The 25494-nt window shown below is 37.5% G+C and overlaps 1 protein-coding gene across 1 annotated transcript; it reads right to left on the bottom strand.

Annotated features, from left to right (window-relative positions):
- Positions 1-1614: 1614 nt before the first annotated feature.
- Positions 1615-23940, bottom strand: wsb1 (WD repeat and SOCS box containing 1). Its single transcript, XM_004075868.5, has 9 exons — positions 23537-23940; positions 19479-19647; positions 18443-18726; positions 18203-18334; positions 16097-16197; positions 7254-7426; positions 4834-4947; positions 4602-4709; positions 1615-4511 (listed from the first exon to the last, which is right to left on the bottom strand). The coding sequence occupies exons 1-9, from the start codon at positions 23574-23576 to the stop codon at positions 4349-4351; spliced, it is 1284 nt and encodes a 427-aa protein (XP_004075916.1). The 5' UTR covers positions 23577-23940; the 3' UTR covers positions 1615-4348.
- Positions 23941-25494: the final 1554 nt, after the last annotated feature.

The raw sequence follows: 25494 nt of genomic DNA on the forward strand, positions 1-25494 counted from the left end.
GTCTATCTCAGCTACAACATCTTGTAAACAATGAAAAATCAAAAAAAAAAAAAACTAAAAGAGATTCTCTTTCTCAAATACAGTCAATGGTTAAAATTGCTTAATCTCTGTTTTTAAAAGAACCAAAAGGAAACTTAAAAGCGTATACAAGAATGGCCTATTACCATCAAAACAGATTTCATATTATATGACGCAGAAGCAGTGTTTGATGAGTATTATCACAGTCCCTCAGAGTACAACGTCATGGAATACACTTGGGTTGAAAAAGTTACTCCCAGTTAGGCCAATGCTAAATTACCCACCGGGATTTTTTCTTAGATGGTCATTGAAGTTCTTCGTTTTTTTTAACTACTAAACTTTAACTTCATTTGTAGGCTAAAATGCACATGCCCACTCTTACACCGAGTTTAAATAATGTTTACGTTTAAAAAAACAATCAAATTCTTGGTGTCTGTTGTCTGTGAATGGGTGGTTTTGTGCCACATTTGGAACACTGAGCTCAGAGTTTAGAAAACAAAAATTAGAGAAAGCGAGATTTCAGGTAGGTTTGTGTTTTTGACAGGTCAGGATTTTAAAATTAAAATGAAGTTTGAAAGGTACATCAGTTTGTTCTCTGAAGAAAGCTGGAAATATCACACTGACTTTTTTTAAATCACAAATCCAAGGACAAATTGTACAGATTGGTGTAATCTCAGTGGCCTATTTTTAATGGGTATGTAAATGGGCTCAATGAAGCCTAAAGTGGGTCACATTTACCCATGAGTCCACCCAATTTCAATCATAGCAGCACACCACTAAATATGGACAATATTCAGTGTTGGGTGGTGGGGTGTGGGGTAATGGATTGTAAAGTAGTGAATTAGTTTAATTACTTTTGTCATAATAGAGTAACAAAACAAATTACGTTTCAAATGTTGGTAATTAGATTGGAATTACTAGACAACAGAAAACCTCATCACTTCATCGCTCTCATTTTGCTGCAGTGAAACTAATCAAACAATTACATTTGTGTAAATAGTTGCCTCTGATGTTGTCTCTTGAATCATTCGGCAACTACATGTTTGGATTGTTTCCAATTTGCTGTAACCTAAAGCAAAAATATTTCATTTCAGTGCAAGTTTTGTCCTAAAGAACTGCTTTCCACTGCCCTAGTATCAAAGAGCAATCTATACACTTTGTTGGCTACTATACAATGTACATCGTTTCATGTTCATATGGTGAAATTAATCAGGTGGTGCTAAAATACATGATTGGCCTTGTGGAAACTATGTAAGGTATCTTGTTTGTGCTAGCTATTTTCCCCGTGAGAATATGTATGCGAGTTGAAAAAAAGTAAAGTAGTGAATTACTTTTTAAACTAGGTAATAAGTAAAGTAATTTAATTACAATGTCATTCAGTATTTACCCAACACCGAGGTATTAAATGATATAAAATGATTTACTGTATCAGTAAACACTCCAACTACTGTCCATTACCACCTTAAAATGACTGGTCTGTAAACAGAAAACCACTGTGGGCTCTGATCATGATCTTTGATTCAATAAGTACAACTGGTTTTCCAAAAAAAGGATCAGCACCGAACAATATGTTGAAAAGGGAGTTTGGAAACCACATTTTCCATGTAAAAGGCCTTTATTAAAATATTAAAACCAAAAAAGATTGTAGAAGCTTTATTACATTCATACACTGGATATTTTACAGGTTCACTGATTGCTCCATCTTGCTGATGGTTTTCTTTTCAATCAAAATGTGAACAATCCTTAATGTACACCATGTTAAGTACAGTAAGCATTAGTCTGTAGCCAAATTTCCTCCACATATCCCAGTAAAAGTGGTGTCCATGCATCTGCATAAACCATTTAAAATGTGTTTTTGGGTTCTAGCAAATATCCAATGAAAGCAGACTATTGTTTAGATCCTTCTACTCTTGTCTTGATATGTTGGATTTTAAAATGATTTATTGGCATCAAAGAGTTGAGTGAAGTGTTTATAACCTAAGTTAACAGGGAAAATGTTGATGATTACAGATCTGAAATGACGTATGCAATGCAACTATGGGGGTTATCCACAAGTCATGTATTTGTCTATCTTTTTTTTTAAAATGCATAAAAGTATCTATAACGTGTAGGGTTTGTCTCACTATGAAAAATGATTCACACTTTTGTGTTGAAGGCCGTGGTTTTTTTTTTAAATGTACATGTAAAATGGATGTCTCCAAAAATAGGTTTTTAGTGAGGACAGCTTCATGAAAAAAAATTCTAAAATTAATTACAGAAAGAGCATAACAGAGAATACGGTCAGACTTCTTGGAGAGCATTTGCTATAACGCTTAATTACATTAGTGTTAGTAACTTTATTGGTTGACCTTGCAATCTTTAGGACAGTGAAGGAAATAAATGGAAAATGCTTGCATGAATAATGCATCTAACAGTTGTTCCCAAAAAATGTTCTAGGTGTGACAGCTTGGCACAATAATCTTTCACAAGAGACTGTCAAGAGAAAAACCCCAAAAGATTAAATCAAGGAAGTAAACTTCATTTATTTACGTTTTACATTGGTTGTTTTACTTACTTGGTGATTATAGCTGTATTTACGCCGATAAACGTGAAAACTGCACGAGGTTAAGACAGAAAAACACTTGAACGACCTCAAAGTGAAAAGGCTAACATAAGATGACTTATGGTATCCTCTGCCCACAGTAGCTTTCAAACTAAAGAATAAAAAAAATAGAAGCACACACTTGTATCTATATACGATAAAGTCTTGTATTTGTTTGATAAAGCAAAGGCTGTGTGACTGTGACAGAGAATACAGAGATAAATGAGACATTGCATTGCATGGCTTTAGGCTTCCTTCCTGTTTAGGCTTGTTGGCGTCTGTGCGATGTTGCACGTGATAGTGTAATGGTCTGTCCCCCTCCTGCAGAAGGCACTCATGTGGAGCAGAGTACTGCATGTGGACAGGGTTCTGCTGTTGCTGCTATGGATGTTAATATGATGACAGCTGATAGATCTGAAGGTGTAGGTTGGGATTTGGATGTTGGTTGTAGTCAGGGTGGTATGAGTGGACGTGATCAGTATGATGCCGAATCCAATACCTCCTCTATAGAAGAGAATCCTTCAAGGTGATGATGTTTACACATTTATCCTCTTGTTTTTGGATGAAGTTTTTGGGTGACCACTTTCTTGTCATTAAAATTTGGAAGAGGCTTAAGAAACATGACAAAATGAGAAAGGAGATCAGACTGTAGTACCCTGATAACCAATAATCTCGTGGCCTTGATGCTTTGGTACACCATACGGTTTCCATTCCCTCCCTGGGATCTACTTGCAAAGGTGCAGCACTTCCATAGCGATTTCTTTTGGATTGGTAAGCACTGGATTTGTCACACCTCCCTTTTTAGTTGATGTCACATCCAGACCAGTGGCTTTCATGCCTGGGGTGGTTCGAAGTCCATGTGGGGTTGATGGAGAACTTCGGACGATGGCTAAAAAGACTCTGTACAGCAGATGTGTGAAAGTCAGACATCTTAAGTCGCTGAAGGACATGAGAGCATCTGAGTGGTTTGAGGATTTTAGCGCAGACTGTACTCTGAAAGGACACTACTGGTCTCTGTACAACTGTTGAGAGCGCACAGCTGATCTCCTGGGGAGAATTGGTCACTGTGCTGTAACTACAGATAACAGAACACACGCTGTTCCAACTCAAGCAGAGAATTTTTATTTTTGCGAGGCATTGGAACCTCTTGCACATTTAGTTACTCGGTGTGACAGGTGAAGGGGTTTGTTTGGTATTCTGGCAGGCTGGTGTCGCAGGCTTGGGGAGGTGTTTTCTTTCCCATCGTTTATTTTTGGTTCAAGATAGACAGTGCAGAGGAAACATGTTAGTACGATTCTTAATTTCCTTTTTGCAAATTCTTAACGTCTTAACTTGGTTGACAAGGAAGAATCGTTAACCGTCCGTTGGTTGCATGGACTTCCTTTTCATGTTTTGTTCTCTTCTCAGAAGCCGTCTGAATGTTGAGTTGACTTACTTTCAGATGATTGGCGACCTTCAAAAGTTAAACTGTGTATGGGCTCTAGAGGGAGTTTTGTTTGGCCTTGGGGGTGACCTTCCATTGAGTTTTCTTTTTCAATGGCTTCATTGGTGTAAATTGTTTTGTTGGGGTTTTTGCCCAGGTTTGTAGCTTACCTTTTCCTGTCTCTCTGCAATGGAGTGTAATTTATTTCAATGTGAAGTGAGGCCAATTTTTTCTTTTGCTATTATTTAATAATAAAGGACTTTGGAAAATCAAAAACAGTTTGTTTTTCCACATAATTAAGTGCATAAGTCAGTTGTAGCAGACAGTTAAACCATTCGGTAGGTGAGATAGTCTTGGAGTGGTGTTGGAATTGCCAAAGCCTCCACCTGCTGAGTTGTCATGATCCTACGAAGAGCCATCCTACACACATGCTGCAGACTAGCAATGCTTCGGGGACACTCCCAGAAGTGCACGCTCCCATCACGAGTCCTAAAACATTTCCACAGACTAAATTAGTAATACAGAAGACCAAAAAAAAACCTGACAGTGTGTTTGAATTCTGTGTTTCTGTCGTCGTACCCAGCAGCTAGGACTTTCCCATCGGTTGAAAAGGAGCAGCAGAGTCCATTAGAAAGAAAAGCAATAGCCTGAGGAGCCTTTTCCTCAATACTCCAAAAACGAATCAGTCTAAAAATATATATATGCACATATATTAATCAAAGTATGAAATAGTAACTAAGTAGAATAAGAAGAAACACATTTTCAACACAAACATTTATTTGAACATGACGGCTGTCAATCAGTTTCTTACCGGTCATCAGTAATGCTAGCAATGTGGCGACCATCAGGGCTGAAACTCACAGAACGAACCCAACGGTCATTTGCCCCTCCAGCAAAAATGGGTGAGGGAGGAGGGAAGAGGTGGCTGGAGAGAAGTGGCAAATGCTCAGTAGTTAGTAGAAGTTATAGTTAAATTCTGACAAACAAATATTAGATTTTAGTATATTTGAAGTTTTGCAGCTACACTTTAGCATGCCTAGTCACAACTTTGGTGTGATTACCTTCTCCACCTGGGGCTCATCATTCTATTCTAATAAATCAGCATAGATTCAGCAGCTCTTCTTGAGGGCCAGACCTAATAAATCATTATGTCCAATAATGCGGTTATTTCCTCAACCTCTCAATTTATGACACTCTGTCTTCCTCCCTTGGACTGTAAGCGACAATTACAAAATGCTGCTAATCTGGGCTCATCATCACATTCCAACATTCCTCAGGAACTGTTGGTTAAAGTCACAGGACTGCACTGTCTTTTTGGATGTCAAAAATGGAAAACAAAGACGCATGAAGGACACCTAAAAAGGATCTGTGCTTTCCTTTAGCCCACATAAGACTGTAATCTAATTAGACACATTTCCTGCAAGAATATTTCACATCATTTAACTTTTTGCTTTTGAAGAAAATAAGTTCAGCTCAATAACAGTCCTGACCAGTTATCTTAGTTTGTAAGTTTGATTTATCAATTTTGAGTTTCCATTGTTAAATGGTCTTAGTTATTTACATGTTTACTTTAAAAGTGAACAAAATTTTTCTCTTATAATAAATATGGAAGGTTGTTTACAATTTCATGTCAATTTTACTTAATTTACTTGTGAAAGTGATTTTAAAAAACATCTTAAATCGGCCGATCATCAGACGATTTTGAGCTCCTTGGAGACTCTCTGTCAGTCAATTATCGCGTTGCTGCCTTCCTGCCACCCGCCTGTCACTGGACCGCCACTGCGTGACCTCTAAATGTGCCCAGGCACCCACTCACCAACGTCCAAAAATATTTTAGTGACTATTTCATTCAAATTTTTCTTAGAACCTCCACGGCCGCTGCGCGGCGTGTAAAAATGAAACTGCTAATTACATGTGATGGAATTGTTGAATTATAGGATAAGAACTCAAGAAGATGTTTGTCAAAAAAGATGGGAGAAATGGACTAACTACAAAATGACATTATAAGGACTTGGATAATTTTATAAAAAAACCTATAGAGCCAAGCAACCCAAGGCATTTCATATTTTTTTTTTTTTTTTTTTTTGCTTTGCAAATCTTTTTTTACTGTTCCTTCTGCTTTTTCTTGTATATTTAAACTGTGTGTTTAAAAGGAAATAAAAAGAAAGTAAGAAAAAAAATGAAACGGCCTCCTGGTTATAAATGCCACTACGGTGTGGCATTTTGAGATATATGACCTAGGTTTTATTGAGGTTGTGATAATTTTGTTGAATATTTATAAATGTATAAAATGATAAATGTTTTTACAGATGCACTACTGTCTTAGTATGTTACTTTAAATCTTTATACATATTTTTTGGCATTTTAGTTTGATTTACTCTATGAAAGTAAACTTGTGTAATTTCAAATACTAGTTATAAGTGGTTATTGTTTACGTTTTGAGAATTGTGTTTTTGTTTTCTGTGTTTAAATACATTTATCCAGTTAGCTATGTTGTTCCTGTTCTGGGCAGTAGGGGGTGCCAAAACCCCTTTTCACAGTGGGTGCCATCCAGCTCAGGGCCAGCCCTGCTGACTCAAAGACATGCAAAACATGTTTTGTGCCACATTTGTAACTCTGAGCTCAGAGTTTAGAACACAAAAATGAGAGAAAGCGAGATTTCAAAGAATAAATCTGATAAGAGTTGGGTGAAACGGGATGAAATTCAACAGGTTTATGAAGACTGCAAATGGAAAATAGAAGTCATCACCAGACACAGATTTTGACAACACATAAGATTTTGCAAGCAAAAATTTACTATTTTTATTTACAACTTAGAAAGTTGTGTTTTTGTGTTTTTTTTAAAAGAGACATTTTCTTTTAATTATAACTTATGATCTCATTTTAATGGCCCACATATTTGTTTATATTTCTTTCCCAGAACAAAAGAATAGCTGTGTTGATTATTCTGCAGGCATATTAGCTGCTAAAAGGGCAAGGTCCTTCGCACTACTGTCTAACTATGTAGCCACAAGGGGGCACAAGTCTGTGTCCCCCTGTGGCAGTCCCCAGCCCGGGGACAACCCCAGAGTTGCGTCAGGAAGGGCATCCGGCATAAAACTCTGCCCACCCACCTGTGTAAACCAGTGAAAGCTGATTCGCACCTTGCAGTCAGTGACTGCTGCGGACCATAATAATCATTGTAATGTACCCAAAGCTTTTAAAATAGTGTTAATGTAAATATTTTCTTACCCCAATTCTAGAAGAATGGTGGCGTTGTGGTGGTCCCATACTATGACCCTAGTGTCATAAGAGGCAGTGGCCAACAATGCACCATCTGGTGAAAACTCACAGGACACCACATCATTGTGGTGTCCCTCCAGCTTCTGAATCAACGTGTACTTATCCATGTTCCACAGGAACACCTGCAAGTTAAAGAAAAGATCGCTGTAGCTTATGAAATGACTTAACAAATAATAAATATTAAGAACATTACAACTTTGTTACTTATCTCACTAATTAGGAGCTCAGATTTAAATTGATATGCACAAAGTATGCTGCAGTACAGTCATGTACCTCTATAGAGGGTAACCACTGCCTTACGGCTCTTAAATCACATGGTCTCACCTTCACAGATGGAAAACAAGCTGGGTTGAATTATGAAACTTAACAGCTAAAATCTTAAAATAGGTTAGCTATCTGAAACATGAAACCAAGAGTTGCTACATTCATTTGAACTCCGTAATTATTATTTACAACCAAAGTTAATGTTAAAATCAGTAATTCAATACAAAAACAATAATAGGACAATAACTTTAAAGAATTTATTTAAATTGAGTAGCATTTCATTGAATTTTATGAGTAATTGAACTGTCTTGCTGAAAAGATCTGGTACTTTGTTGCAAAGCAGCACAAAGGTCATAGTTTCTTGTAGTTGATGAGCAGGTTTCTCCATATATCAGGAGGAATTTTGGTCCACTCTTTTTTTTTTTACAAATGACTCATTCAGATTTGATGGCTGTCACTGGGCAACTCTGAGCTTCAGCTCTCTCCTGGGTTTTCTATAGGATTGAGGTACAGAGACTGGGTGGACCACTCCATGACCTTGATGATGTTCTTCAGCCATTCCTTGGTTGCCTTGGCTGCATGTTCTGGGTCATAATCTTGTTGGAAGACCCATCCACCATTTTTTCATTACGTGGCTCCTCCCATCCATACGGTGAAGTAGCCCTGTGCAGAAAAACAACCCCAAAGCATATACTGTAGAATCCTCCTCGATGCTTGACAGTGGAGATGGTGTTCTTGGGGATCACAAGCTTCCTCCAAACATGACAGGTTGAGTTAATACCAAAGAGCCCAGTTTTGGTTTGAACTGACTACAGCACCTTCACCCAATCACTGTCTAAATCATGAAAGTGTTCATTATTAAACTTCAGGCGGGTCTGCACATGTGTCTTCATAAGTGGGAGTACTTTTTTAATTTCATTGTACTTGTGACGATGACAGATAAAGATTTTTCTTCTCTACCACCACTGCAAAATGTTTCAACCAGTGCAGCGTAAAGTATTCCCAATGGTTTTCTCTGTGACTGTGGTTCCAGCTGCTTTGAGATCATCAACTAACTCCTGCTGTGGTGTCTTAGGCCGATTTCCCTCTGTTCTCATGATCATGGAGACCCCACCAGGTCAGATCTGGTTTGGAGCCCCAGACCCATAGGTGGATTGAAGGTCATGTTGCACCAACAGTTGCCACCTTAACCCCCAGCTTCTTGTTGATGGTCTTGTAGTCCATTCTGGTGCAGGTCTACAATCTTTCTTTCTTAAATCCACTGAAAGCTCTTTAGTCTTTCCCATGTTGGAGAGTTTGGAGTCTGACCAATTGACTGATTCTGTGGACAGGTGTCTTTTCTACAGGTGATTAGTTCAAACAGGCGTCTTCAGTTCAGGTGACAGGTTGATTAGGAGAGTCTAACTCGTCTGCATGAACCAGAACCAATCAAATACTTTTTTCCCTCAATGAAATGCAAATACATTTATTTAAATTCTTTAAAGTCAATTTCGTTTTATTTTAGTGATTTTCTATCTATCAGTGTTTAAATGAACCTACTGTTAAGATGACAAACTGTTGATTTCTTTTTAAGTGGGCAAATCTGCAAAACCAGCAAAGGATTAAGTACTTATTACCTCCACAGTGAACAGTGGTCCCTTTCTATATTGTTAGTTAACTTTTCACACCCACACTGCTTTGCAGAATTTTTTGGTGACACTTTGATTGTTTATTTCCTCCACAGTGCACCATGCTCTGTGATTGGCTGTAGACCACTGTCAATCACTTGCCTCTGTCCCATATTTTCATTCCCGAGCAGTTGTTTGTTTTCATATGGGACAAATCTTTTGATGAAAGTTTAAACTTTCAGAGTTTTTCGAGGTCTAGCTGATAAAAGTGTGCAGTGAGATGTTTTACAGTTTTAAAACATCTACAATCCTAATTTGTAGATTTCAGCTATTGCAGATTTTTATTTTATTTTTACAAATGAGGGAAAGGTACTGTACTTTAGAGCTATCATAGTCCTACACAAATATTGCTCTGAACCTGGATCACGTGTTGATTTCCTTTTGCTTGTGTAGTTCACATGTTCTCACATGTTGCTTCACTTGAGACATTCTAAAATGTAACCAAACTTAACCTCTGTTTCCATTTGTTTCCTTCAACTCCCTTTCATGTTTCCATCCAATCAGGCCAGTAACTACAGGCCTGTGATGTCACATGATTTCACTCTTATCAAAAGTGGAGGAAGTATGTGATAGATAAGCAGTAGAACCATTTTTAGGAAATTTGTTAAACAACTTTCTTCAAATAAATCTACAATTATTTATTAACACAAATCTTTTGTCACAAAAAATTGCACTTTTAACTACAGTAAGTCTTATGGTATACCTCAGCATTCACACACACTTGCATAAAGATACGAGTTTTTATACACTAGTCCGAGTCTGGAAGTCTTTAACTAGTAACTAGTAGGACTAGCAAATATTTAAAGTAAAAAAAAAGTCCTTTTTTCCCTGCCACTAACGTAAACCTGAATTATTGATGCTCATTTTTGTGAAAGAAAACACTGTCTTAGGTGGTAGAGCAGGTAGTCCAATGACCGAAGGGTCTGCAGTTCGAACCCCGCTCCCCCAAGCCAGCTGTCGTTCTGTCACCCTTCTTGCCTCCAGTGTGGCTCCACTGTATGACTGTCCCGGTGATGGTCAGAGGGGTCGTAGACGCAAACTGGCAGCCACGCCTCTGTCAGTCTGCCCCAGGTTAGCTGAGGCTACATCAGTAGTTGCCATCACCAAATATGAATGAGGAGTAAATAAATAATAGACACATTGTAAGCGCTTTGAGCAACAAGAAAAAGCGCAGATAAATCTAACCCATTATTATTATTATTATTATTATGTTTTAATCACTCTTTGGAATGCAGACTCCAGGGGGGTATTCCAGAAAGCATGTTTAAACTAGCCTGACTTTAAGCCTGAACTCTGGCTGAAATCCACCTGAACTTGCTTACTCTGGGTATGTTGGTTCCAAAAGACCGGATATGAGTTGGCGTAATTACGCTCGACTTGGTAACCCTGACTTAATGCGCGTGCACAGCAGGAACATAAAGACATTCTCAATAGATCGCCGATTTCCAGAGTCACCATGGAAACGCGTGGAGATAAAAAGAGAGCGCTTCAGTGAGACGGAGTCTGAGATCTTAATGATGGCATATGAAGATTATACGTCGATAAAAAAAGGAATTTGGCTCCATCAGCAAAAGAAAGAGTTTCTGCTTGGAGAAAAAGAATGGACAAAGTAAACGCATGAGTTTCTATCTCATTTCTGTTTTCATCGTGATGCTTACATATATAACTTATCCAACTTAAATGAATTACTTCAATTGGTAACAAGTAATTGAGTTAAATGTATTCACCTTAATTTCTTATGTCTATCCAACTCAATGACATATTTATCAAACTAAATGTCATATTACTACACTTCAATTAAATGTTTTTCCATCTTAATTTATTGTACTTCTTGAACTGTCATTTAAGTTTGAGCCTGTAGATATACTCATTTTAATAACAATAAAATGATTTACACAAAATGGATTTGCAAAATGACATCATTTAACCATTTCGCTGACTTTAGCCTTACACCACATAGCAGTAGTGTTGCTAAATAATCTCACCATCCTCTCCCTCCCTCTCACTCATGGTGCAGAAAGAATTAAAAATAACAGGACAAATAACTAGACAATACACAGTAAAACAGCTAAACAACTAAACACATTTGGTCAAAAACCCACACTTAAACCCAAATCCGTCCAGACAGGCAAAGGGAATGGTATCCCACATTTCCTTGCGCTGCCAATCCAACAGCAGCACCAAAGTTACACCTACTTAATTGAATTAATTTGAATTAAGGTAAAATAACTATCTGATAACTACGTGTTATTTTTAAGTTGACTGAACTCAAAAAAATTATTTCTCTTAACTGAAACAAATAATTAAGTTAGATCAATGTAAAAAGTTTATACTTCCAACATCCATACATGGTCTTATCACCCTCTCACAGTGGAAAAAGTATTATCTGAGCTTCTTCATCCACTAAATCATCTTCAAATGGACACGCCATGCTGCTTCACCTCTCTGAAAACAAACTAACCGTCAACTAAACCTGCTCCAGACCAGGTTATGTTCAGAGTATGAATTGCTATGGCAACTTGACCTACCCTGAAACATTCTTTCGTTTTTGCAACTGAAAGCTGAGGTTATCCGCTTCCTTAGCCTCAAACTTACTGCGATAACTCACATAACCTGCTTTTTATAATACCCCCCTGGCCAATAACTTGTCCCACCTATGCTTTTAATTGTAATTTGGCAGAAATAATATGCAACAAACATGCATTTATGTACGGTATGTATGGGTGTATATTTATACATACTATATATAGCATGTAAATCACGTTTGTGGCCAAAAATCTCTAATTTTGCCTAATCTAACCAATGGACAAGCCTCCAGTCTGTGTGATCTTTCTTCAGATTGTCCTTAGCAAACTTTAGTCTGGCTTGAAGGTGTCTGCAACCTTGCAGTTTATTCCTCTGCAGAAATCTAGTCATGGTCTTCTTGAGACTACAATTCCTAATTTGGTGTTCTGGGGTCTTCAGACTCATCTCTCACTAGTTTCTTTCCAGAGTCTTTGAAATGTGTCACGTCCTACCTCTGCCAGGCTTGTTCTGACCTGTATGGTCTCATTGAATTGATACTTCTCACTCCAGTTCTTGACACTTTAAAACGCTTTGATAACTTTGCTTATCCTTCTCCTGCTTTGAGAGCATCAATAGTCCTTTTTCTTCAGTTTAAACTGATTTATTTTATTTTAAGCATGATGCTTGCTCAAGTGACAGCTTGTAGAGCAGAGTAGAGTAGAGTAGAGTAGAGTAGAGTAGAGTAGAGTAGAGTAGAGCAGAATAGCTTTATTACTATAGCACTTCTCACAGACAGAATCACAAAGAGACACCATAAAATCAAACCAAACACAGTTTGGCCTACTAAAAGTAAAAACATATGGTAAGTAAAAAACAGACTAAAAGGTCTCCTGAAAAAAAACCTTCTTGACCTGGGATTTACAAGACTCAAGAGTCAATCTGACGCAGCAACTATAAAGGGCGTTCCAAAGACGGGGAGGAACAGCTTGAAAGGAGAGATCCCCTCTAGTCTTAAAGCAGATTTTTTAAATGATTTAAAGATGTTGGTTGGAAGACCTCAAGGGCAGAGTTGAAAAGTATGGAGTTAAAAGGTTAGAGATGTACGTTGGGGGATGACCTTGCAAGGCTCTCAAAAGTAACATTTAAAATCAATTAGCAATGTAACAGGCAACCAATGTAAAGCAGACAGAGGAGTGATGTGGGTCTGTTTACTGGTTCCGGTTAAAAGCCTTGCTGCAGAGTTTTGGACGAACTGAAGGCAATTTAGTGACAATTTGTTATAACAGGTAAAAATAGAGTTGCAGAAATCTAAACAAGAAATAAAAATAAAAGCATAAATAATTGTTTCCAGGTCAGATCGAGATAAAATACTTTTTCATTCCACTATGTTTCTCAGATAATAAAACCTGTTTTTTATAATACGTTTTGAGTGAACTTTCAGGGAGATAGACTTGTCAAACAACACCCAGAAGTTTCTGAGACTCAACTCGACTCCGTCTTCTGAGTGTTTAAGAGTAAATGAATGTTGCACAGCCATGTTTTAATGCTCGTTAAACAATCCAATAGATTTTGTAGTTTGTTTTAAGGATTTTCCAGAAGAGAACAGTAAAGCTGTATATCTTCCGCATAGAATTGATATGAAATGTGGCTGAACTGATTAATAAGTCTCCCAAGAGGAATCATATACAAGATAAATAAAATAGGGCCAAGTACAGAACGCTGGAGGACGCCCCTTGATATTGTTTCCATTGTAGAAATTAAGGACCCAACACTGAAAGTTCTTCCGCTACGGTACAAGATAAACCAATTTAAAACTGAACCAGAGAGACCACAGTTATCATGAAATCATTCAATTAAAATGCTCGATATACACTGGCCCGAGTCTGTAGTCATGAGCACATCATTAGAAACTCCTAAGAGAGCTGTCTCAGTGTAATGATTTCTCTTAAAGCCTGATTGAAAAGTATCTGAAATATTGTGTTCTTCCTGGTACAAATTTGGTTGGCGAGCGACCAAGTGTGGAGCAGTCCAGGGGCACAGTTCATTCTGGTGGATATAATCCATCTCCCGCAACCATGTCTCCGTCAGACACAGGAAGTCCAAACGTTCTGAGGTGTCACTCAAATACAAAGATTTCTTTGCAATGGATAGTGCGTTTAGAAGCCCAAACCAGAGCGTGTTCATAGTGTTTTTCGATGGTCCAGACCGCTGGGATACACAGATTTCCCAGCACAGAGGTAGAGTGCGGGGGTTTACCCCTCTGCGACACAGGCAGGCCAAGCAGGGCCGGCGGGCGCTTAACAGCTCCTTGCCTTGGTGTGTCCAGTAAAACGACCTAAACAAGTCTTTAGGTACATGATTTTGCTGCTTCTTTTTCCACAGCGACGGTGGTCTTTTACACAAGGGAAGGTACCCCGGAAGGGCGGCGGAGGAACACTGGACTTTCTTTCAGGTGGTTAAGATTTTTGACCACCACAGTGATGTGATTCCGAGATGTTCATTAAAAATTGAAGATCCAAAAGCGGCTGTCAGTCATACAACAGTAGGCCGGTTGTCTTATGTGTGATACTTGTCAATAACCACAAAACCATTCAAATACTGAGCAGGGAGAGACGGCAGGTCACATACACCCTTGTCTTGTCAACAACCTAAAATTGTGCCCAGGTTTTTATAGTGTGTATACTGGTAACCCTCTGTTTTACCTTGATTTTAAGAGTTTGGGGCTTTACAAAGTTAAAACAAACAATAGCACAACAGTTGTATGTCCTAAAAGGAAATAAATAAATAAAAAGAGAAGAGTTGTCTTTTTACCTCATCTCAAAAGACAGTACATAGAAACACTGTTTATGGTATACATGTTACACTTGATAGCTTAAAAACATACACACAACACAAAGGTTTTTGAAGTACAAAAAGGCTTCATTAAGAAATGCTTTAACAATTAGGTATAGATGAACTGTAAAAGCATACAAGTAATTGATATACTATAATAAATACTCCAAATTAAATAGACAAAAAGTAATTATATTAAATAATAATAATATCACAAGCCTTATTGGCTCTAACTGGCCATCAAGTAAAGGCAATTTAGCTGCAAAGCTATCTAAACTGTTTTCCAATACCTTAACAACTGAGGTTTGAGGTTTAGCAATAACATTTAAAATGACCAACATAAAAAAACAAAAAAAAAACAATGGCCAACTGTGGAGATGATAAATGAGGCTACTTGGGGAGAGAAAATGGGAATGGGGTAGTGGAAGGGGGAAGTTAGGGGTTTTCAGTTAAGAGGTGGGGTGAGGGCTGAGAAAGAAGTATTAAACCACCAATTTAATGACATGTGTAAACTAAAATGTACAAAAGAACTGCAACAGCAGAGGTAGACAGACAGAGCCGCACCTACGTACAGATTGACCTTGTGGGTCAGGTGCCAGGCTGTCCCTGACCACGCCTTTGGGCATTGCGAACTTTGCGTCCAAGGTTTTTACCGGCTGCTCAAAATATCAGCGCGGCGCTCCTTTCAAATTCAATCACACACTGAGCTCTGCCACCACCTGTGACAGGGAGAGCAAGAAACACAGTGTAGGGACAAAAAGAGCCTAATAATACTACCACCATTAAAAATATTTGAACTAAACTACTAAACTAGATCTAAGAAAAACAAAAAAATTAGGGCAAGTAGAATCAGTGGTGGTAAGACTACTGAACTGAAACCTAAAAACATGTATGTGCAGCAGAAAATAGACTGACAAATAGTTTTCCATGATATACAAAATACGTGCAATATGATTTTCTCATTAGAATACTGCACTTGTGGAACAAGTGGAAAATATTTTCAAAGAAAACATGGAAACGTGCAGAGTATTGATATCTATAAAATCAATGGCCGTATTTAGGACCAACACCAAGAAGTGCAATAAAATCGTTATCTGTGTTTATATACATGTTGATGTTGGGATAATAATCCATTTGAAATACAACCCTATATAGTAAATTCATTGTTGTTTATTTACTAAATATATATTTCTAAAGACTGAAAATTTTTTTGCTTTAGTCCTTCACATCTGCATGGTAATGCAAATGTTATGTTTTACGTCAGCCATGCCTGTTTTGCATGTGAAAACAACAATGTTCCCATCCACAACAAACTCTAATCAGAAATACGACCAAAATCACTCAACTTAAGTCACAAAAAGCTTTGCTTTAGCGGTGATAAATCAAGGGCAAGAAAGGTGTCAACTTTTGCAATTCAATAATAACCAGCCATAATGTTCACAACCATTTGCACATGGAATAGCCAACAATTTTTTTAGCTAATCAAAACAAAGAAACAGAAACAAATTTGAAACAAATACGTACTGCTTTTCCTGCACCCACGGAGCATAAGATGGATGAGTCAGGGGAAAAGGCGCTGGAATACACCCAATTCTGATGCCCACGCAAAACCTTTACCATGTTGCCTATGGGAGACAAGTGAGTAGTTAAGTTAAATCAAGTTTAGAAGTAGTTGCAACAACTAATTTTATGAAATAATAACTTTCCTAGTTTATTTTTTAAAAGATTTGTGACAAATTACAAAGACTAATGTCACAGCTGTAAAAGTATTTAGACTTTTAGTTTAAAAAAGTTCTTAAATTAGGCTTTTCTACCAAAACAGCCATTAAACTACAAACATCTTAGGGTCAGGTTAGTCCTATGCATAGTCTAAAATCAAAACAAATGGGTGACATCTGTTAGATGTTTAAAAATCTTAATTGACTTTTCCAAATGTAATGTGTCTTCAGTACTAGTTGTCTGTATAATAATCCAGAGGTAGGTATAGCAAAATTAATGTTCATTAAGCAATGTGATGTTCTGCTTCGAGGCTTCGAGGCGGGGGCCGAGTAGTGGAGGAGAGGTTTCCACGAAGCGCGTATCGAGGCTTGCTTCGTTTAGGGGAGGAGCTGAAAATGATGAGGTCCGAAGCTTCACTGCCGGGCTGTACCATGTGACTGTTACATGAAGTGGTTGGATTGTGCCGCGGGTTTTGACAGCTAGATGAATCCATCAGGCTCTATTCAAAATGTGACTGTTTGATGTGTGAGTTACGGTCAGTGAGAGTTTGGAGACACTTTGTGCAGAGGAAGAGAAAGGTAAGAGATTTTTTTTATATAAAAAAGCAATAATGTGTACCTTAAACAATCACTGAACTGAAACTCAGTGCCAACTCAGTACAAAAACGCAGATTTTGGGTCTTTGTTTTGGACATGTCAATCACTTGTTTTCTATTCTTTGCAATTCTAGCCAATCACTTTCCCTTTCCAGCTATTGTGGGCGGGCTCATATAAGAATGAGGGTGCACAGAGCTTCAGTCGAAATGCAGAAGTTGAAGCGAATTTGGTCATCAAGTAAGGAGAGTGCTATATAAATGAAGACTGATTATTGATTAAAAGACAGAGATGCAGAGCTACAGTGACTTTTTTTCAGAAAGAATGAAATAAAACACAGCAGGCACATTTATGTGCCTACAGTGCTTTGACAAAAAAGTTCTATACGACTAGAACAGACCAGACCAGATGGTTTGTGGCTGGCTGGAAGTTATGACATTTCTTGTTGTCTTTTGTTGTAATTTCTTGTTGCCCAAGTCTTTCAAATATCAGAACAGAGTTGAGAAACAAAAAGCACAAAAAGCAAGGTTCATGAGAACAGCTTTCATCGAACCAGCACTGAACTGCTGCTATGCGGATTTGTTTTTGTTTTTTTTGTTTTTTACACAGGATATTTTTACTCTGGTAGTTTCCCCCATTGGCACATCAGAGAGAGAGGAGATTCCATCAATTACATTTTTCCCCCATTTAAGCAGTTTTTGCAATTATCTTTGCCACTACCTAGTCTAAAATGAGGTATTAATATTAAAGTTGTATTATTTAATCATTTTTGATTTCACGCCAAGTGAAATTTAAAATGGAATAGTTAAAAATATATGCCGTTCACTGCTAAGTGATGCCTTTTTTAGGTGTTTTTAGAACCGACTCGAGCATCTCATGTGGTTCTTGAAGGCAACTAAGTGTTCAGGGGCATTACGTTAGTGGCCCCCGCTCTAGAGGCTCCAGAGGAGTACCTAGAACAGGGGAGAACCCCAACAGGGGACTGCAAAGGTAGCCCCACTCTCCACAGCAGACTTGCGATGTTGCAAACTATTTTAGTCGTCTGATCTTTATAAATTTGTGGAACTCTAGAACTTGATAAACATTTTCTTAATGTAACTGTTGTGTATAATTGCAGTGTGGCTTAAGTAATTTAATCAAAATTGATTTTTGAACTGACCATCTATGTAACAAGTCTCACATCTAGCTTGGTAATAACAGAAATCTTTATAAAATTCAAACTAAAACATTACCAGTGATACAAATATTAAGCCAAGAAACTCCCTGACACCTCAAATGTCAGCTTTGAATCACGATGTGCATAAAAACTTGTAATTACCATCATCTTTAAGGTCCCAAACGCGAAGACTTTTGTCTCTTGATGCTGACACCAACATCAGGCTGCCATCAGGAGCAAACGTCAGGTCTCGCACAACATCAGTATGATCCATCAGATTCAGCAAAAGTTTCCCTAATAGAAGTGATAATAATTAACATAATAGGAGTTTTAATGAGTTTTTGAACTTGCCAAACAAAGCAGTATAGATGAAGACAGTGTTATTGTGTAGAAAGTCCTTACCAGTGTAAACATCCCAAATCTTGATCCGACCATTATTAAGGCCCGTTGCTAGAAGTAAATGATTCTGACCAAACTTGAAGTGGTGCCACTCAATGTTGACACAGCGACTTTCTTTTTCAGGCACAGAGGAGCCGAAGGCAAGGCTCCAAACGATGTCACCACAGTCTAAGGTATGTTCACGGGGATCATCATCCACAGTAATGGTTTGACTTCTGTCACTGTTATGTCGGGACAAATTCCAAGGATTTAAAGCAACAGTTTCTTCGTCACCATGGTTCATAGAGCTTAAACAAAGGAAAATGGAAAAAGTAAGCTTGACTGACCATTTGATTTAAATGTAAATAAGACATAAATGAATTGTATTTTTTTTCTCTTTGATCTTTGTTTTTCTACCCTTGCCACAAAGTCCTTTGTACAATTATCCACAATTGATGCCCGTTTTCTTGCAACCAGATCATGTCTGGGCCTAAAATTGACCCAGTTGACCTGCTGATTACAAACCCTCATACCGTCAATACCAGATTCTTTATCTTGCAACGTAAAACAATATTCTGGTTTTTTTTATTTCAACTCAGAATGAACACACGCACACAAACGCACACACACATACATACGCACATACATATATATATAAGCTAAAAGAAGGGCTTTTCAATAATACCAAATATGAAGATGATCTGACAACTTTTTTTTACAAACATTATTTATTAGTGCAATAAACAAAAAAACACTGTTGATGTGATTTTTTTTAAATTAATAATAAACACCTTCCCTTAAGCCTTGCATTTTGTGTTTAATCCTTCCTTATTACTGCATTTGTTTGATAATCAAACATTTACCACCATCAAACTAGTATCGAGTTAGAAAGGGGCAAATATTTTTTCTATGACAGTATTTAGTACAAAAAAGATCTTACATTTTCACTGAACGTTTTTTTACTTTACTTAAGTTCATAAAGGACTTTGATACACTGACAGTATCATGAAGTGCTTCAAAAATGCATTCGGCCATAAGTCATTTATTTAATCATACTCACAAGCTCTTTAGGCATTTTGTCCATGGAATGAGTCTGACTATTCGATGCCCCTGAGACCAAGCAAAGTAAGAACCATTGGGTGAAAAAGCAACACTCCAAGCCTCACGCCCAGACTTCTGATCGAAGGGAGCAGTAGGTACAAGGAGTTCACCAATGAACTTAGCTTGACCTAAAATGAAGAAACAAATACATACAATTTAACGAAATTAGTAATACTTAAGGGACATACATTCAATATTCTTAGATGATGGGAGTAGTCAGGCCCGCATGAGTTGAATACTTAGACAAAGCATTCTCCTATGCCTCAAAGGATAGAGTATGGCAAGTGGTTTGACCAAATAGAAAACAGTGTGGAAATTCTCTCATTTTAATAATGTAATGCTCGTCTTGGGTACACTGCAACTGTGAGAGGCAGCATGTGAAAAAAAAAGTCTCCGGAAAATCCCATTTTATGATTTTTGAATAAGAGCGTTTGTTTGGATCTCAATCCAAGAGAAAATCTAAGGAAGAAACAAAAGCAACATCACGGCTTCCGAGAACATGACATGGAGGAATAGGCCATCTACAGGTGTGTGCAAAACTAGCGAAGACTTCCAAGAAATGTTTGACTTACTGCCAAATAGGGTTACATTGAAAAGTATTGGGGCAAATTTTAGTTACTGTCCAAATACTTCTTTTCTGAACCGGCATTCAAATCAATTCTTACTTCTGGACTTTCTTTCACTGAGAACATTGTTATGGCACAACCAACAATCAGCATTTGAACTAATGCAAACATGGCATCAGTTATGCAATGAAGAGAATTCTGAATCAGTGGGCAAAGCTCAAAAAGTATCAGCCTAATTCAGGCTTTGAATAAAGAAATACTCCGAAAGGCAGTTTTATTCTTAAATTCTTTTATATATCCTGAAAAAAATTCTACAAAAACATATCAAAAACACCAAAAGCATGAATTTTATTGGAGTGGGTCTTTAAACACCAACTTTTTCGTGTAATTTGTCATTATGGTAGAACTTTTTTTCAAATAAAGGATGTTTTGTTTATCTGTTTGAAAGTTAATCATTTTCAAGTCTAAATGCCAATATTGACAGCAAATAAAAAGGAATGTGACCATGGAAAATATCCCAGTTGAATGCGACGTAGTAGAGGAGGTGGGTGCACCAAACTTTCGTGCTGGTGCGCATAATAAAAACAGTTAGGCACACTGGTACAATCAGTGCAAAAATGTAATCTAGAGACCTGAAATAAATAGTGTAGCTCCAAGAATTTCAATGAGTAACAGGCCCAGCAGCATCTTTTCTTAGTTTCCTTTTTTAAGTTTAATAAATAGTTCCTTAAGAGTTTTCATATTAAAAAAGTAAAATTTCAACATAAGTTAAATGACTTATATTTGTGATATGTCAAAAAAAAGTACTGTAGCATGTCTTATAAGGTCAAATAAAAATGTAAATAAATAAATAGCTCCCTGAAGTTTTATAAATGACTGTTTCATTAAATAAATGAAACAAAGTCAAAGTGTTAAATGACAAAATAAGTTTGATAAAATAAAAACAGGGGACAACCTGGACACCTTTTATTAAATGTGTTCATTTTTTAAATGTGTTACTGAAGTATCTGAATGGGTCTAGATATTGGGCAAATATTCACAATCAAATTATTCTGAATCGAGTTGGGGACAAAACAACTGGATCAGGAAATGCTGAGAAATTTTGCCAACAACAAAATTAAACATTAACAATGCCTCATACCTTTTTGGTAATGTCATACCTAAAAAAAAATGTTAGATAAAGATAGACGCAAATAACGTATGGCTTTGCTAAAATATTTTTCAGCTGAACAAACAGTGACATCATAAGCATGATCTGATCTGTGCAAACAGAACTATGCATACTTGTAACACATAAGTGCAGACTATCTTTAAGGTGTTTATTTAGATCTTGGTTAAAAAAAAAAACTTCTATGGCCATTTAGTAGTGTAGGCCCTGCTCATATCTATGGTTCTCTGATGCAGTTGAGCTCCAAACAACTTGCCTTAAATGTGTAAACCCAGAATGACTGGCTTCCTGTCTTTATCTTTTACCGTTCCGGCTAAAACACATCTGTCTTTCATTAGCACATTAACCTGTACAACCTGTAATTTATACAGCTGACACCAATGAATACTTTTTCATTTGTCTTGTCCATTTTTCCAAAACAAAACAAATTTTCCATTGCAGCAAGGCAGATGCAGAGAACACCTGATGTCAAAAAGCCATGTGGTCTTCTACAGTTCATGAAGAAACATGATGGTGAAAGCAAGCTGGTAGGCAGGTACAACTTATACACTAATTCTGCCCAAGTAAACCGGTTGTTCCAGTTAAACTTGGTGGAAGCCAAGAAAGACAGCACCTCTTCTCCTATCTACACCCACCCTGAGCAAGGACTGCCTTTTACGGCTGCTCTTCTCAGACAACTTCTTAATATTAATACCACAATAAAGACATGTTACTTTACAGTAACATGAAGCAGAATAACATTATTTAGTCTGAAGCTGCTTTAACTTTCTCAACCTTTTTCCATGCATAAATCCACTCTAAGAAATTGACGTATTTGTGGTTACACTGAATTGTCGACCAATCATGACAGCCAGGTCTGGTTTTCGTCATATCATCCTTCAATTTGGTTGTTTTAAGCTTTTGTACATAAGAGCAGTCAAAACAACAAACATCAAACCAAGATTACATAACATTAAAAAAACTGTTATAATCCAATGCAAATGAAAAGATTAAGAATTTTTTACTCAAATTCAGGTCCGTTCATTTCAATAGGGAAGTCAGGATCATAGGGTTGTTAAAGTAGTCCCTAATACCGATCAAGACCCTGATACCGATTTACCGATCGATCAAGCTAGACAGACAGACAGACAGACGGACGCACGGACGGACAGACGGACGGACGGATGGACGGATAGATGGATAGATAGATGGATAGATGGATAGATAGTTAGTAAAAAAACTAATCTATTTCTAATTTTTTTAAGCAAGAATGTACCAGCATCAGAAAAAATATTCTTTATTCCTGGTTATCAACACCTTTTTCTGTATATCCAATAGTGTTTGATTTTCTTCATAAGAATGGTAGTGTATCAGTTTGAAATAGCCATGTTTGAATGTGATGATCAATAATTAGCACAGTGTCATCGATAAATGGCTGCATGTGTTATCCGACTTTTAGGTCTATGTTATTGCGGTACAGAGTATAAAGTTGTTTACCTTTCGCATCTCAACAAAATGAAAGGAAGTACAATAATTTGAAATAACTATCGGGAAACAAATTATTTTGGTATGGGTGCAAACACTACTATAGTATAATGAAAAGCTTATTATTGTTCATGTTTATCCATTTACCCACTACAACAAGATGCAACCATGCAGAACATCTCTGTCTGTCTGTCTGCACATGATTAAATGTTCCGAAAGTCTGGCATGATCGCGCAGAGACTGACGACAACAAATACCAGAGGACATCAAACCGCAGAGCTGCAGGCAGCACGCAGTCAGTCACGTCAGCCACCACCAATGCGTTTGGGTAAACGGCGAGGCTATCAGCAGCACTGGAAACACTATTTCCTCACAGCCAAGTGTGAAGAATTTAAAACAACATAAAAATGTTCGTCTGTGAACAGATGAAGGACAGACAATCAATGAATGTGCTGCGAGTGGAGATATTTATTTTTCTACTGATCATTTAATTTACCAGCAGAAAATACAACCACCTCGTTTTAAAGTACAATATACGCATGCCAATTTTTGACATACTCAGAAAGAAAGAAAGAAAGAAAGAAAGAAAGAAAGAAAGAAAGAAAGAAAGAAAGAAAGAAAGAAAGAAAGAAAGAAAGAAAGAAAGAAAGAAAGAACCGTTAAGGCCTTATAACATAAAAAGTAACGTTTTTAAACTCGTATTATTTAAAGATCAGGTTTCCAACCGGGTTTGCCCAAATGTCTCAGTCGGAGAAACAACGTTCCCAGAAAAATAGGGCTGCGCGGACATACACACGTTGCATAAACACACGTACTCACCTAAATCCTTTTCGTTCACAGTGTCCGGGAAGCTTGCCATCTAAATTAGGGCCAACACTAAAACAAAAGGCCAAATGGCAACAGTTCACAAATACAAAGAAGACGAGCGGCCCGAAAGTCGGCAGCGCTTTTTAAAAAGAAACTGTGTAGAAGCTAGTCGAATCCTTCCGCCTAGCTTTTCGGAGTTCCGGCTAGGGAAAAAGGAAATAAAACAACGTCATCTCAACGGAGTAAAGAAGAAGAAAAAAAAACTTAAGGAGTGAAGCTTCTATTATCCTTTCTGTTTTCTCTTTGCTGTGTTGATAAATACTGTAGGTCAAATATTAACCAATCTTTATGTGGCTTGATTTAGAGATGTCCAGCACGACACGATATTTTAACCGGAAGTGACGCCCATGGCTTATGTGTGCACACCGAGGCGCGCCTCAAGGTGGGCGGAGTTAACCGCGTTGAGGCACGAGTTTTTCTCAGAATTAAGTATATTAATTCTTAAATTTAAAATACTGGATTTTTTGAAAAGTAAAAGAGAAAAAAAAAATAGAAAGTAGTCTGCATCAAAGTGAATTTGTTGTTATCATCTCACTCATGTTAACTCTGGGTATTTGACAGATGGAAAAGTCAATTCAAGGTTGTGGAAAATGGTGATTTTTAACGTACATGTTGATGATCCTTCGGAAATGTATGTCCGTGATTTTAAGAACATTTTAACAGCTATGGATTTTGTTCAGCATGTGAACGTGCCCACCCACAACAGAGGTCACACTCTGGATATCATCATAACTCACGGCCTGAAGGCCTCAGTGACCTCTGTTGTGGATGTGGGCATTTCTGATCATTCACGTTTGTTTTTTAAAGTTCAAGACTGCATAATTGAGAAGCTCCCTGAGAGAATCATTAGAAGGCGCCGTCTAAATCCTGAAGTGGCTGCAAACTTTATCCCACATTCGGAAAACCAGCAACTAACTCTTTCATATCCATCTATGGATTGATCGATTCAACATTTTAATAATAAACTCACCACAATTCTGGACAAAGTTGTCCCACTAAAACCACAAACTGTTAAAGAGAAAGCTCCACCTGCTTGGAGAACAGAAGATACCAAGAAATGTAAGAGAATGACAAGAAAGGCAGAACGATATTGGCGGAAAACAAAACTCACAATACATTATCAAATTTTTAGAAACACGCTAATGCATTACAATAACTCCATTAAAAAGACAAGACAGGAATATTTCTCAAAGTTCATTGCAGAAAATCAGTCAAAGCCAAAAATCCTCTTTGCCACAATTGATAAAATAATGAACCCAATCTTTGGCCCACCCTCCACCTTTAGCAGTAAAACCTGTGAGGAGTTTGCAGTCCACTTTACCACTAAGATAGATGACAGATCATCCATCTTACAGGGGAGGGATCAATAATCCCGTGTTGACCTTTACACTGCCAGTCCTCCTATCAATGAGAAAAAACTCGATAGTTTTGTCTTGATTAATGCTGCAGAACTCCGACAAGTGATGTCCCAAATGAATACCAAGACCTGTTCTCTTGATCTCATCCCCACCTCACTTTTTAAGTCAGTTTTCACATCCTGTGAGGAAGAGCTCTTAAACATCTTGAACTGCTCTCTTCAGACTGGAGTCTTCCCTGCATCCCTAAAGACTGCCATGGTGAGACCCATTCTGAAGAAGAGTGGTTTAGACGTGTCCAATTTCAATAACTACCGGCCGGTATCCAACCTGTCATTTTGAAGTAAAATTTTAGAAAAGCTTGTTTTTACCCAACTAAATGGTTTTATTAATGAAAATAATATTTTAGAAAAGTTTCAGTCTGGTTTTAGATCTCATCATTCAACAGAGATGGCACTTGTCAGGGTCTTAAATGATCTCAGGTCCAATGCTGACATGAAGAAAGTATCTGTTTTAGTCTTACTGGACCTGAGTGCAGCCTTCGACACAGTTGAC

The sequence above is a fragment of the Oryzias latipes genome, chromosome 13, assembly GCF_053564925.1.
Source record: "Oryzias latipes strain Hd-rR chromosome 13, Olatipes_Hd-rR_3.1".
NCBI lineage: Eukaryota > Metazoa > Chordata > Actinopteri > Beloniformes > Adrianichthyidae > Oryzias > Oryzias latipes.